The 15,146-nt window shown below is 31.9% G+C and overlaps 2 protein-coding genes across 2 annotated transcripts; both read left to right on the top strand.

Moving 5' to 3' along the window:
* The first annotated feature begins 252 nt into the window (after positions 1–252).
* Positions 253–3,936, top strand: LOC114733163 (coiled-coil domain-containing protein 130-like). The gene is made up of 7 exons (XM_028920568.1): positions 253–369; positions 1,202–1,264; positions 1,347–1,426; positions 1,903–2,011; positions 2,308–2,467; positions 3,013–3,176; positions 3,315–3,936. Exons 1-7 carry the CDS (start codon positions 367–369, stop codon positions 3,672–3,674), a joined length of 939 nt encoding a protein of 312 aa, XP_028776401.1. The 5' UTR covers positions 253–366; the 3' UTR covers positions 3,675–3,936.
* Positions 3,937–9,380: 5,444 nt separating this feature from the next.
* On the top strand, positions 9,381–11,008 carry LOC114733160 (aspartyl protease family protein 2-like). Its single transcript, XM_028920565.1, has one exon. The coding sequence runs from the start codon at positions 9,449–9,451 to the stop codon at positions 10,814–10,816; it is 1,368 nt and encodes a 455-aa protein (XP_028776398.1). The 5' UTR covers positions 9,381–9,448; the 3' UTR covers positions 10,817–11,008.
* Positions 11,009–15,146: the final 4,138 nt, after the last annotated feature.

Here is a 15,146-nt window from a genome sequence, read left to right as displayed (position 1 = left end):
GCCGTCACAATTTAGATTACTTGGATCATATCAATTTTGAGTACAACGATTCCAATTTTATTTTTTCTCAAAAAAATCAATATGACTATTTTTAGTTTGAAATACTGTACTCTAATTTTTATTTCGGTAAAATATAAGTATAATGATTCCACGTCATATCCACGAGGATTAAGTAATTTATTGCAAGGAGCGGGAACGAATAAAATACCAGAAACAAAAGACGCGTTGCGCGGAACAGGGAGATCCGGGTTGCTTCGTACTAACGGTGATTTGATCCATTCCGATCTAACTTTCTGAAATCTGAGACCTTTCTCGAACGACAGCAACTGTGAGGAATTCATCGAACCCGAAGAAGAATAAGTAAAAATGGTACGAGAATTTTTAGTTCGTTCTATGTGGATTAGGGTTTCGGTTTAATCTCCGCGCCTTTTTTGCTGATTAATGGTTTATATTAATCGTAACTTTGGAATTTTAGCTTATATTCATTTAGTTTGGTGTGGCGAATATAGCAGCTTGAGGACATAGCAGAACTCGTTTTGATCTTAATTTTGTTAGATTGGAAGGGAGTTTCAGTTTTCCCCTCTTTTGGGCATGTGTTTGGGGTTGGGGGGTTCCTTGGGGTTCTGTGATTGATAATCTTAACTTTCGTGTGACTCTTGTACATCTGTGGACAGCGTTTGCTTTGTCTTGCTTAACTTTTCTCTGTCATGGGAATAAACTTCATATTTTTGTCGAGAAATCTTGTTATCTAGTAAATTATGTGTGCTATTTGTGGCATTATGCCATTATTATAGATTAGATTAAGATAAAAAAGGTTCTTAAAAAGCAAAAATGGATAACTAATAATCAAGAGGTTGGGTTATGATTGATTTTCCGTTTGCAATGGCATTGATTATGTAGGCAAGTTTCAGTTGAAATCTATGTAGCGAGCTCTTAAAGCTGTTACAACTTTTTCTTGACGGAATTCTTTTTAAGAGCAGCTTTGAAATTTTACTATCTGTTCGATATGTGAGTGCAGTTGATCTTTTATGGACTTCTGAGCATGAAAATTTCTGTTTTTATTACCAATCGCTGTTTAATCCCTAACAAAAGAATAAGGACTATAAAGGCTTGCTACTTCCATGCTTTTCTGGTAGTGTTAGTTGATAGATGATTTGTCATTAGTAAACACATTAAACTCACATTATTTTGATTTCTACAGTCTTCACTTGCGGCTGCCCGAGCAGACAACTTTTACTACCCTCCAGAATGGGACCCAAGTCAGGTATGCTTGCTTAGAGGCTTTGTTTTGCTTTTGTCTAGAACAGTATGATATCCGGAGGCTTACACCATGTTTTCCTTTTCAGGGTTCTCTGAACAAGTTTCATGGTCAGCATGCCCTGAGGGAGAGAGCAAGAAAATTAGATCAGGGTATTCTGATTATAAGGTAATGAATTGCAGTGACAGTAGCTAGTAGCTATGATACTGTCATTCTTTCTGTCTATTATCCTTCTTGAGAGGGTGGTCTTCGCTGCAAAGTTGTTAATTATCTTGCAAGAAGTGCTCTAGTCTGGAAGATGAAACAATCTGGATAATTGAATTTGGTAGGTGCATGGTTTAGGAAGGAAAATAATATCTAAATTATATGAGACTCATGATTATATTCTAGTGATCACTTGATGAATAATTTTGATTGAAAATGGATCCTTAACTTTCAAGATTTATTATATGTTGGAACCTGTTCATCCACATTAATAAACTGCTTTGGTAGTCTATGTGATTACTTTCAACATTTGTTGATATGTAAATAAGCTAGAGAAAGTGGTCCTTGAATGGCCTTCTTTCTTATCAAAGCTTAAATTGGTTTTCCTGGGATACATGTTGACACTATTTTTCCATAATTTTGAATTATACTTCTTTCAGGTTTGAAATGCCTTTTAATATATGGTGTGGAGGGTGCAATTCTATGATTGCAAAGGGAGTGCGGTTCAATGCAGAGAAAAAGCAAGTCGGAAATTACTATTCTACAAAGGTATGTTGCATATGATTGCAAAAGCATCTTACAGTTTACTATGGTTTTGGTGGCAAAGGTATGTTATCATTTTCACATTAATGCTTTAGAGATTGAGGAAGAAATACAAGATCCTGTCCATGCCTATTAACGCTCTCTCCCTCTCTCCCTCTCTCCTGTCACTCAGTCACACACACACACACACAGCGTGCATCATGTTCTTCTAAAGCTTCTTCGGTTTTTTTTTTTTTTTTAATTCTATTCTGCCCATTTTCTGTTGACCATTTTATAAAACTAATGTTTCTTGGTTCCTTCAGATATGGAGCTTCACCATGAAGTCCGCATGCTGTAAGCATGAGATTGTTATCCAAACTGATCCGAAGAACTGTGAGTATGTCATTATCAGTGGGGCCCAGAAGAAAACTGAGGTTTATGATGTTGAGGATGCAGAAACACTCGAATTACCTGCTGATGAAGGTATGTAATGGGAAAGAAATCATGCCTATTGAGATTTTAAAATCTTTATTCATTACCCACACCTCGCTCTAGCCATATATATATAGAGAGAGAGAGAGAGATATAGAAAAAAGATTATCAAGATGTATAAGAGTCACATGCAAGCTAAGCAAGATAACAAGATTTCTCGACAAAAATATGAAGTTTATTTCCATGACAGAAAAAGTTAAGCAAGACATAGCAAACGCTGTCCACAGATGTACAAGAGTCCCATGAATCTAACTTTGTTGGTGAAGGAGGGAAAGATTGCAGTAGACTCAGGGTTCTAATGGCTTTTCCTCTCGATGGACCAAGTTCCCTCTTCTTATTATAATAAGTCCAGTGCTTCATCTTTCTCAGCCTTTCTTGCTGTGGTCAAGCAAAGCAGCTATTCACATTATTGTGAATTGTTCAGTGGCCACTAATTACAATGTTTATATGGTGATTCTTTAACAGAATACTTGGCAAAGAGCATTTGCCAATATGAGTACTATTTAACTAACTTCATTATAAACTATCTTTTACAGAGAGAGGGAAGCTTTCAGATCCATTTTATCGTCTTGAACACCAGGAACAAGATCTGAAGAAGAAGAAGGAAGCTGAGCCAGTGCTTGTGCGTCTGCAGCGACTATCTGATGCCAGGCATTCGGATGATTATGCTCTCAACAAGAGTCTCCGGGCCCAACTTCGAGTATGTTTTTTGAGCTCATCACATTTTTTCTATTATTTTGTTCCTAATTTCCTTTTCCTTTCTGACCTTTCTGGATTTTATTTCTTATAATTATGCCACTCTTCAGCAGTGATCAGTCTTGCTTTTCTCTTTTCTCAGAGCCAAAAGAAAAGAGTAGCGGAAGAGGAGGCTGCCTCCCGGAAAAGAGGCCTTGGAATGAGACTGCTTCCAGCTACAGAACAAGATGCTGCCACTGCAGCAAAAGTGAAGTTTTCTGGCAAGTTTGACAAAAATAGAAAGGACAAGCGGGCACTAATCAACGCGGCATCCATCTTCTCTGGAGCATCTGGCTCCTCCATGTCAGATAAGAGAAGGCTGGAGCTAGAATCTAAAAGAAGGAAAATTTCTGCAGCTGCAGCATCTACCGTACTTAGTGGGGGGTTCAAGCGATCCTCATGGTCCAACAACACCGCCTCAACAAGCAGGCACAAGGGAGCATCAATCAGTGTGAGACGTTAGGAAGGTGAAAACCGTCCAATAACGCTCGGGAGATTGAGCTTGTGAATAGATGTCCTCTTGAATATGTTTTATTCATGCAATTGCTTGTCATGGGAGCCTAAGCTGAAAGTATAGCGTCTTGTTATGATTCTTTAGTTTACAATGTAAGCATATAAGATTACATTTAGATAGCAAGTTTGCCTCTTCCCCCTAGCTGAATTTTTGTTGTGTTGCGAGGGTTGAAGTGTTTCAGAGTGAGTGAAGCATCGTTTGGTACCAAAAATGCTGTGTGGGGATGGCTAAGAATACAAGTTTAGCTCTATGTTTCACACTTACATTACTCTCTTTTGAGCCATCCAACTTTCTTCTTGTAGATTTTTGTATTTAAATATCATTTGCAAAAGCAGATGGGTGGTAACAAACCTGAATTCAGAAAATAGAAACATATTTACTGGATAGACATCCATGCTTTCTGCGCTCTCCGCAAAGTTGCGCTCGATGGGGAGCCTTGATTTTTATGCAGCGCAGGATATTTACTTTTCTACTTGAATTTATTATAATTTTCCTTTTTCCCCTTTCTTTTCAATTCCTTCGTACCAAGCATAAGGTTAAATGGATAAATTTTTAGGAAAATCTAGTACAGTAGTTTCACAGTCATTTTTCCTGTAAAATGATTTAGGGACATTTTCATTTGAATCCAGTGGAAATACTGAAATTTAAAATTAAGCTTTCATTTTGAATAAATTCTTAATTAGGCCAAAAGGCCTAATAGAAATTTATGAATATTGCTAAAAGATCAAATGCCCTTCTATAATTAAAATATGAGCTTATACTTTGATATTTTTCTCCCTTACAGATTTTTTTCCTAAAATATGAGAATAATAAATTATAACACTGTCCTCAATCTAAAATTTGTAAAAAGTTCGTCGTTTGAATAAGTTTTCCACTCTTACAATGCACATATATTTTATCAAAAAAAAAAAGTGTACGTGGTTTAATAAAAAAAATTATATGTGTATATATTATTAAATATATGGAGGATGGATCAATATTAAAATTGAGCAGAAATTAAACTCATCCAAAATTAAAATCCATTAGTGACCTATACTATTACATTGATGATGGTACTAGAGTAATTATTAATGTGAATCAAGGAATGGGTTTTAATTTCCTATCATATGCTAAAGATTTACTATTTTCAAATTTCAGGAAAATCCGATAAAAAAATTTCAAGAAAAAAATTTGTGAGGAAGGAAAATATAAAGATAGCAGCTTATATTATAATCATAGAAGGTATTTTAGACTTTTAACAATATTTATAAATCTCTAATGGCCTCTTGGCCTGATTAGGAATTTGTTTAAGGTGTAGGCCTGATTTTAAATTTTCATATTTTAGTTGAATTTAAATGGGATTCTCCTAATGATTTATATCAAGAAATTGATAAAACTAGTTTCCAAAAATGCTTTTATCAATGCATTCTGCGAACATGCTTCTCTCTTTGATCTTGTGATTGCTGTAGATGTGAAAGAAATTAATGTGAATATATTCTCTGTGGTTTAACTTACAATTTTTTTTTTAAATGGAATCCTTCTTATAAGTTATATTTTAGAGATGTTAGGACATTTAATGTATTTTTTAAAAAATTTATTCCTAATTGATTACGTGTAGCTGCTCGCCATACTTTTTTTTACCTTTTTTTTCCCTATTATTCTCTCTCATCTAGTTCCTATATATATAATGGCATATTTTAAAAGAAATAGATTTTTTTTACATATTTATTGTCTTCAACAATTTTAATTGATTTTGTTTGTTGCTTATATAGAGGACCGGAGTATAATTAAGAGTAATCTAAATGTTATGGTATTTCAAAAAAAAAATTCAACACTTAACTAATTGTGATTTTTCATTTTTTTATCTCTGTGATTTAATTAAAAGTTCTAATAGATGATTAAAAAGGGAGAAAAAAAACAAAAGGGAGTAAATTATTATCACACAGTTTCTAGGCTACTAGTATTGCTGTAAACTTTCGAATTGACTCTCTGAGTTTACGTTTTCGACTTACAAAATTATATCGAGTAACACTTAAACTCATTAGTTGTAAATTTAGTCAAACTTAAGGGTTCACTCGCCAATTTATTATTTTTACTTTTTTAGCTTACAAAATCATGTCAATTTCTTTTAAACTCGTAATAAATTTTGGATTTAGGTATGTTTAGTAACTTTATATGTGAATTTATAAAGATTTTTTTTGTTAAATATATTAAATTATGAAAGTTGATGAATTTAATTTTAATCATTATTACCAATTTATTAATAAAAGTAAACTCTTATGAATTTACGATACGAATTTACATTTTTATCACGAATTTGTTTGGACTCTCAAGTTTGAAAACTTCGCTAATCAGTACTGGGTTATCTATGCAAAGCTACTTAATTAATTTCAACAATCGTTAAATAATGACCAGAAGGCCTGCAGTAATTCCTATTTATTAATTTGTTATAATAAAAGCAGAGTTAAGCAAAGACGCCGACATGTTTTTGGTTTAAATTAATTAAGCACAAGACACTGACAAAGAAATCAATTAAGGACAGAGCTTAGTCAGCCTTAAAATGTACGAAATAAACTTTTGAGGGATTTAGATATTGATTAATAGAATCTCAACCTTAATCCCCCTCACACGTGAACCATAGCATCTAATTAATCACAAGGATCTCAAAACCATCACTACTTTTTTTTTTAAAATTTTAATTAATAATAGTTTAGTTGTTTGGAACTAGTTTCGATGGTCGTCACTTTGATGAGCACTCTAAACTCATTAAATCTAAAATTTCATATCTCATTTGGATGGTTCAATTTTATTTTTTTATTTTTATTTATTTAAAATAATTATTTTTATGTGTATAGAATATATAGAGATAATTCTTCTCATCCTTTTAAAAAATAGTTTTTTATTTAAAAATAATTAATTAAAAATAATCTCTTAACTTTTTTTAATTTTAATTAATAATAGTTTAGTTATTTGAAACCAGTTTCGATGCTCAACTCATCAAGTTAAAGTGTTCATATCTCATTTAGATAGTTCAGATTTAATTTTTTATTTTTATTTATTTAAAATAATTATTTTAATGTTTATAGAATATATAGAGATAATCTTTTAACTATCATTCTTTTAAAAAATAGTTTTTTATTTAAAAATAATTAGTTAAAAATTTTAAATTAGGACCATTCAAATCAATATAGATAATTTATACAGTGATTAATAGAATCTCAACCTTAATCCTCCTCACACGCGAACCATAGCATCTAATTAATCACAAAGATCTCAAGACCATCACTAGTTTTTTTTAATGTTAATTAATAATAGTTTAGTGTTTTTGGCATACACGCAGAACAACGAAGACGCTTTCTTCCATGCAAATTCAAAGTGGAGTTGCATGGAAGCATCATCCACGTGGATTAATATGAAATGTTTGTTTTAAATTTGGGTTATAGGGGAAATTTTTTTTGAAAGTTTTTATTAAGGAGCATTAAACACCTAAAAGTTTTTTTAGTACAAATTTATCCCAAAAATTTGAAATTATAACAATTTTGTCTCATGATTAAAAAATTTAATGTTTCATTGATCGTTAACTGTTAATATTTTTAATAATAAGAGATAAAATTACTATAATTTTAAATTTTAGGATAAATTTGCATCCAAACAAACTTATAGGTACTTAACGCTCTTGAGTGAAACCTTTTGATCCTTTAAATTTCTTTAAGAGCAATTTTGTTTTGGAATTTCGCTGGAATTATTACTCCTTTTAGTTTGATAACAATTCATTTACGTTTTTTCCCCATTCAGCTAGCCATATCAACAGCTACATAACCTAATGATGTGAACGCCGCATAAATGAAGTTAATACTATTACATTTAACCGTAAATGCTTATGAAAATAACAGGTCAAAAAAATAAAATCGTCCTTATGAAAACATAAGAGCCAATATTTGAAGCGATATAAAGAAACTAGATGGAGTGGCAAATTGAGGGCAACAAAATTTGCAATGAAACTAGATGTAAGGTTCATAACATAATAATGCAAATTGAGTGGTGTAAATCAAAATTTATAATTGATTTGGTACATTTTATATTTATTAGCTTCGGTACTTAGAAGAATTGTCAGACAAAAAATTTATTTTGATTCTAAATATAAAATCTTAATCTACTTTAATTTTAAATATAATTATAAAAAATATTTTAAAAAATTTAATATCTATTTGTTATAAATAACTAATTTTTTTAATATTTTAAAATGGATTAATTATCTTTTATATTAAGAAATAGATATGGAATTTAAGTTGGCTGCGCCAAAAATATTAAGAAATAATTGAGACTGAGTCTTGTATGAAATGGGATTCCAGCATGTGGAATTGATCCAACATGGACATCCGCTGACATGCTTCTCATGCAAAAATAATTTTTAGAAAATATTTACATCTCACTCTTTAGTGTTTGTTACCAAAATCAGTATTTTGAAAAAAGTTGCCAGTTTCATGCTAAAATATCAACATTACATAAACATTCAGTAGGCAAAAAGAAATAAATAGGTTAATTTCTAGAATGAATTCTTAATTACTATCTCAAACCATTAATATAAGAGTCAGTTGACTAATTTAATTAAATTAAGAAAGTTTGTTAAATTAGTTATTTGTAATAAATATGTGTCGCTTTCTCAGAATATTTTTGCTAATTATGTGTATTAGCTAGAACTATTATTTGATAGAACATTTAACACATGTAACTACTACAATGCTTGCTTTGAAAAAAATAGATAAATATAAAAGATAAAATGAATTGAAATATTATATTTAGAACTAAATTAAATATTAAATTAGCTTTTATTAAAGGTTGCATCATCCATTTGAAAATCTCATTTTGTGGCGGACTAATTGCATCATTTACAAGAAACTAAGAAAGATGATCTTATAAAGTTTTACAGGCCTTGAACTTTTTTCATTTATGAACATATTCTCAAAAGAGAAAAAAAAATAACAAATTTCTCCCAACGTGAAAAATTAAGGTTTAAATTTTTATTGAGAAAAGTACACACATTTAATTTCTAATAATACATTTAATAAGATAATTACAAGTAGCAAAAAAAAAAAAAAAGCATCGCATAATAAACCATTTCATTGGGAAATAAAAAGATAAAAGTTGAAAATAAACACTTTAAAAATTGTTTAAATATAACATAAAGTAAATGTGTAATTTTAACATTGATCTTATTTCTTATATGCATCTAATACTATGATCTTTTAAGTTGTGCAATTTTATTAATAATTCTTTTTTTGTAATTTTAGCCATAATCTTATTTCTCAAATGCAGCCAAAAACACTTAATAGGTAAAATATCACTAGTAAAAAGATTGGGATGTTAGTTGGCTCTGAAAGATAAGATCACAATGAGAATTACACCTTTACAACATATTTACTGATTACAGCTGGACATATGACCTGGCGTGGTATGATTGGTTGAATTATAACGGATAGAGCCAAACTATTGCATGGGCGTGGCCCACGACAGGCAACGATCCTCTTGCCGCTCAGAAACGAACAAGTCCAGGGGAAAAAAAAAAAAAAACTCAATTACTATAGTCAAACGGTCAAAGCAGACTCGTACTGTTAATCGTATAAAACTAACCCGAATAATACAATTTGCCGTATTCGTATACGTATAGAATACGGCTTTCCCAGCCTCAAAACGCGTTCTTCTGTCTCGCCACTCTCACTCTCCCTCCCATTCTGTCTCCAACAATGGCGTTTCCCTCCTCACTCATTCTCCCTATCTTCTTCTTCTTCGCCACCTTCCATGTCTGCAACTCTCGTAGTACCTCACAGGATTATCTCAAGCTTCCTCTTCTCCGCAAGAACTCTTTCTCTTCCCCAGCTCAACTTCTCTCCTCCGACACGCACCGTCTTTCCGTCCTGTTCTCCGCCCTCCACGGCCATCGCCACAGCGTCAAGTCTCCCCTTATCTCCGGTGCCTCCACTGGCTCAGGCCAGTACTTTGTAAATCTCCGAATCGGCTCCCCGCCGCAGAGCCTCCTCCTCGTCGCTGATACCGGAAGCGATCTTGTTTGGGTGAAGTGCTCCGCCTGCAGAAAATGCTCTGGCTACCGTCCGGGATCGGCGTTCCTTGCTCGTCATTCTTCCACATTCTCGCCTCACCATTGCTACGACCCGGCCTGCCGGCTCGTTCCCCGCCCGAGACCCGGCTTTCCCTGCAACCATACTATATTACACAGCCCGTGTCGATACGAGTACTCTTACGCTGACGGGTCGACGACGAGTGGTTTCTTCTCGAAGGAAACGACGACGTTGAATACCAGCTCCGGGAAGGAAGCGAAGCTCCGAGATCTCGCGTTCGGGTGCGGCTTTCGGATTTCCGGGCCGAGTGTTACTGGTGCGAGCTTCAATGGAGCTCAAGGGGTTATGGGTTTGGGAAGAGGCTATATCTCCTTCGCTTCACAATTAGGTCGTCGGTTCGGGAACAGGTTCTCTTACTGTCTTCTCGACTTTACCATATCACCGCCTCCGACAAGCTACCTCACCATCGGCGGCGCTGAAAACGGTGCCGTTTCGAAATCTTCTAGAATAAGCTACACACCATTACTTACCAACCCTCTGTCTCCGACCTTTTACTACATTGGCATTAAGAGCGTCTCCGTTAACGGCGCGAAATTACCGATCAACCCTTCCGTTTGGTCCATCGATAAACTCGGCAACGGCGGGACGGTCGTCGACTCAGGCACGACCTTAAGCTTCCTAGCAGAGCCTGCTTACCGCCAAGTTTTAGCTGCGTTCCGACGGAAGATTAAGCTTCCGATAGTATCGATGGAGCTGAAGTTGGGCTTCGATCTCTGTGTGAACGTCTCCGGCGTGCGGAGGCCGAGCTTCCCAAAGCTGAGCTTCCGGCTGGAGGGGAAGTCGGTGCTGTCGCCGCCGCCAAGGAACTACTTCCTGGAAGTGGCGGATCGGGTCATGTGCTTGGCAATGCAACCCGTGAAAACAGGATCCGGGTTTTCTGTGATGGGGAATCTGATGCAACAAGGATTCTTGTTGGATTTCGACAAGGACAGATCGCGACTGGGATTCTCGCGCCATGGCTGCGCGTTGCCTTGATGCCTCGAACCGGGTCGATATCAGTTCACGGGTCAACCCGCTTTCTCCATATATTTTTTCGCAAATGAAATAATGTCTACTATTGCTTCATATGTTCTCAGAACTAATTTTTGGACACTTTCGGTACATCTTGCATTATTGTGAGTGTGAAGATCCTCAGTTATTTTTTTAAAAAGGACTTGAATTCGTTTCTTTTTTTTTTGTCTGATTATTCTGATTTAATTGTTTGGCAATTTTAATTACAGTAATACCATGTGAATAAAAAGAAAAAAAATTATTGAAAAAGACTACTCATTTCAAAATTTGTTGTCTTAGAAATACTTGAAATTTGTATTAAGAATTAGATGTGATGTAGCTCTTCCTCATCTATATGCAAGAAAAACATTTGTCTGCAGCTGAAAATGGATTAGATATAGCGTTTAGTCCGGGTTCAATTCTTAATGGCGTGTATGAAGCATTAAAATTTGGGGAAATTGTAAAAAACAATCCTAGAATTTAAAAAACGTAGATAAGTACCTGTGACAATTTTGTTATGGGTTTTCATAACTTTGTGATATACTCCTCCGGTCCTAATTATAAGACCCAATTGACTTATTTGAGGAGATTAAGGAAGTAAGTTAAGTTGGTTATTTATAATAAATAAGTGTTGTCATTCCTAAAATATCCTTGCTAATTAAGTATATTGGCTAAAACTATCATTATTAGAAGGATTATCTTGGAAAAAAATGTATAAATATAAGAGACAAAATGGATTGGGTCTTATAATTAGGACCAAATAAAAAGTCAAATTGGGTCTTATAATAAGGACCGGAGGAGTATTATTATTATCAAAAGTCACAGTGAAGTTGTCAGGGGTTTTTATCTGTGTTTTTCAAATTTCAGGATTTTTAATTGTAATTTTTCCTTAAAATTTCTTTGAAAAATGCACAATGTGAAAGAATTAGTCATTACATGCTAGCCTCGTACTAAAGAAATAGTTATAATTATTGAAAATAAGTTGTACTTCTTCAAAGATGTTTTGTTTTGTGACAGAGATCTATTAGTAATTTTTACAAAAAAAAAAAAAAAAGAGGCATCAAAAAACAAAAGTAAAGAAAAGGGTTGGGACAGTATTAAATAATGTAAGCCGTGTTTCGTGACTGAATGGATAATGAATGACTGCAAAAGCCAATTGATTGTGTCGCGGCCTTTAAGTACAGTGTATCACATAACGAATAGAATTTCATTACCTATAACGGCTTTTGTGGACACTGCTCCAATGTGTAATATAAAAGGTAATTAAAAAAATTAAATTTTAGTCTTAAATATAATATTGAAGTTATTTTGTTCCTCTTATTTATTCAAACTAATCTATTAATTGTAGATATTAAGAGAGTTTGCATCAAGAGATTATTTTAGAAAAATCAACATATTTTTTAATAAATAATTAATTTAATTATTTTTCTTAATCTACACAAACTAATTAAGTAAATCTTATATTAAGAATGGGAGGTAGTATTTTGAATCAAGGACGGCATTCATGTAACTTCAATTTTTCATTTAATTATCCATATTTTCTAGAAAATTAATTTCTCAAAATTTATGCAGTGAAAAATATGTATATTACTTGTTTAATATTTTATTTTCAAATAGTTAAACTTATTTTTGAAAAAAAATAAGTAAGCTAATGTTTATGCTGTTGACATGAACATTCTAGTTTTAGGTATATATGGTTTCATTTTGAAAGTTATTTTTAAAAATTAATATAAATCGGCTAGGAAGTGCAACTTCTCAGGTGCTAAAGTTAAAATCTGAAATTGATTTTTTAAAAAATAAATCAAATTTTTGAATAATATTCTTTGTGTGGTTATTTAAGGCCTCATAAATAATTAATTGAAACTATAAGTTGAACAAAACTACTCAAGCTAAATCAATTGTCATTGTCTTTAAAATATGGTCTTGTTGATTATTTTTGTGCTTGTATCTGATCTGCATTTTAAGGAATTGTTGTATCCATTCATAATGATGAGTTTTTTGTTATGGTTTTGATTAATTTATATTATTACATATGTTGCTGAAAATTGCATAAATTGACAGGGAATGAAAGTTTTCATACTGCATGCATAAATAATTGAAACGTAATATTAGAGGAATATATAAGATGATCAAAAGGAGTATCATTCTCTTGTCCCATCAGTGCTCCCTTGTCTGCCCCTGTTTATCATCCCTAAAGTATAACTAATGAAGTTTTTTTTTTTTTCAGGTCAAAAAACTAATGGAGCTTTTTTGGGGGAAAAAACAGAGAGAGAAAGAAAAAAAACAAAACATATCTGTCTTAATACAAAAGATTTATTTGAGAGATTTACCTTTTATTTGAGACCTAATACAACTTAATTTATAAATAAGCCAATAATCAAATATGATCATAAATAATGGATAGTTTAGTTTACTTTTATGCCCATAAGGAGAAAAATAAATAATTTGTTCCCCCAATTTTGACTCGATTATAATTGAGTCTCTAGATTTCAACTCAATCTCAGTTTTTAAAATTTTAACTTTATTGAAATTCACTGCTTATAACATGAAGTATTTAAAAATATTGATCCCTACATTGAATTATGAGGGTTATAGAGTTATTCATTGAAACTTATGGACTAATGAATGTTAAGATTATAGGACCAAGATGCACCAAATTAATATTTAAAAGTTGAACTTTAATTGAGTTAAAATTATAGAATTTGAGCTGCACCAAATTAAAATTTAAAAACCGAGTTATAATTCAGTAAATATGATTAAAAAAAGCTACATAACTAATTTTTGTTGTTCAAAATATAAACATCAAATAACTAATTTACACTATTCAAAAAAGTTAGTTAAAATTGGTTAGAGAAAATAACAATATTATAACTTTTTGTTAAAATATTCTTATTATGTAGAGAATAAGTGAGTGAGAAGATGAATTAAAAAAGAAATGAGAGAGAAGTGGTAAAAAAAAAAAAAAGATGAGAAAGGCATATAATTAATTAGGAATACAAATAAAAAAATGTATTAAATGATCAAACAAATCTAAAGTGATGCTTATAAAAAAAAAAGAAAAAAGACCCCTTCAAAATTTTGATGCTTATATCTTGAATAAAAAAGAGTATTTTTTTTTTTTAAAATCAAATAAAGAAAAGGAAAAATGAAGTTTCTTTTAATGGTGACTATCTTTTGAGTTGTAGACATTAATTAAGAGACGAAAAAAAGAAGGTGTCATTATATGAAATAATTTGATTCACGAGAATGGCAGTGACATATTAGAAAATAACTGCTTCCAACACAAATAAATAATGCAAACAAATTAATTGAAGCTGCTTTCTTTCTTTTCTGTTCTTCACATGAGCACACCCAAATTCCTCAGCTCTCTTATTAATTCCTCAATCGTGCGTCCACATTAATTAATTCCAATCCAAATTAGAAACCATCTAGGTTTGCCAAATGCGCAATTATGATAACGACATTAATTAAAAAATCCAACAATTTTTACATCCATTTATGTATCCCTACTAATGCATTAAATGTCCTTCCTATTTATTACACTTTCTCTTGTTATAATCTAAAAATCTGTAAATTATTACTTCTGATTCTTAATATAAGAGCTAATTTGACATTAAATCTGGTTCTAAATATAATATCTTAATTCATTTTGTCTTTCATATTTATATATATTTTTAAAAATAATCCTTGTAGTAGTTACATATGTTAAAAGTTTTATCAAATGATAGTTCTAACTAATATACATGATTAGTAAAAATATTCTACGGAAAATAATACATATTTATTACAAATAACTAACTTAACAAACTTTCTCAATCTATTTAAATTAATCAAATAGCTTTTATATTAAGATCTGTATATATAGTATTATTCAGTACTAAAGAATAGTAAAGATTAGAGCATGCATCCGGATTTAAATATAGGGATGTACTTGCAAATTGTTCATGAATAATGAAATCCTCATATTGAAAATAAAACTTACACTTCGATAGAGTATCAACTAATACATCTTCATGGAGCAAAGAAATTTCTTTTCCTCTATTATTAAAACCCAACTTGGATCAGCTGTTTAGACCAATAAATCAATGAATTCGTCTATATTTATCTTTTGTTCCCTTCTTACTGAGCCAGAATCAACATCATTAATATTACGTCATGTCTAGTAACTCTATTTTATTGCATTATATGTAATTTATACATGAAAAAAAAAATATAAAAAAAGCTGAAGATTATTAAAGTTTAGATCAGGTTTGGTAACTACAATTTATTTAATATTGACAATACTAAATTTGCATATGATAACAAATTTTTATTG

The sequence above is a fragment of the Neltuma alba genome, unplaced genomic scaffold, assembly GCF_004799145.2.
Source record: "Neltuma alba isolate B1F8T4 unplaced genomic scaffold, ASM479914v2 tig00012971_pilon, whole genome shotgun sequence".
NCBI classification, from domain to species: domain Eukaryota; kingdom Viridiplantae; phylum Streptophyta; class Magnoliopsida; order Fabales; family Fabaceae; genus Neltuma; species Neltuma alba.
Note: the sequence above shows the minus strand (reverse complement) of the source record. Positions and strands in the feature narration are given on the sequence as shown.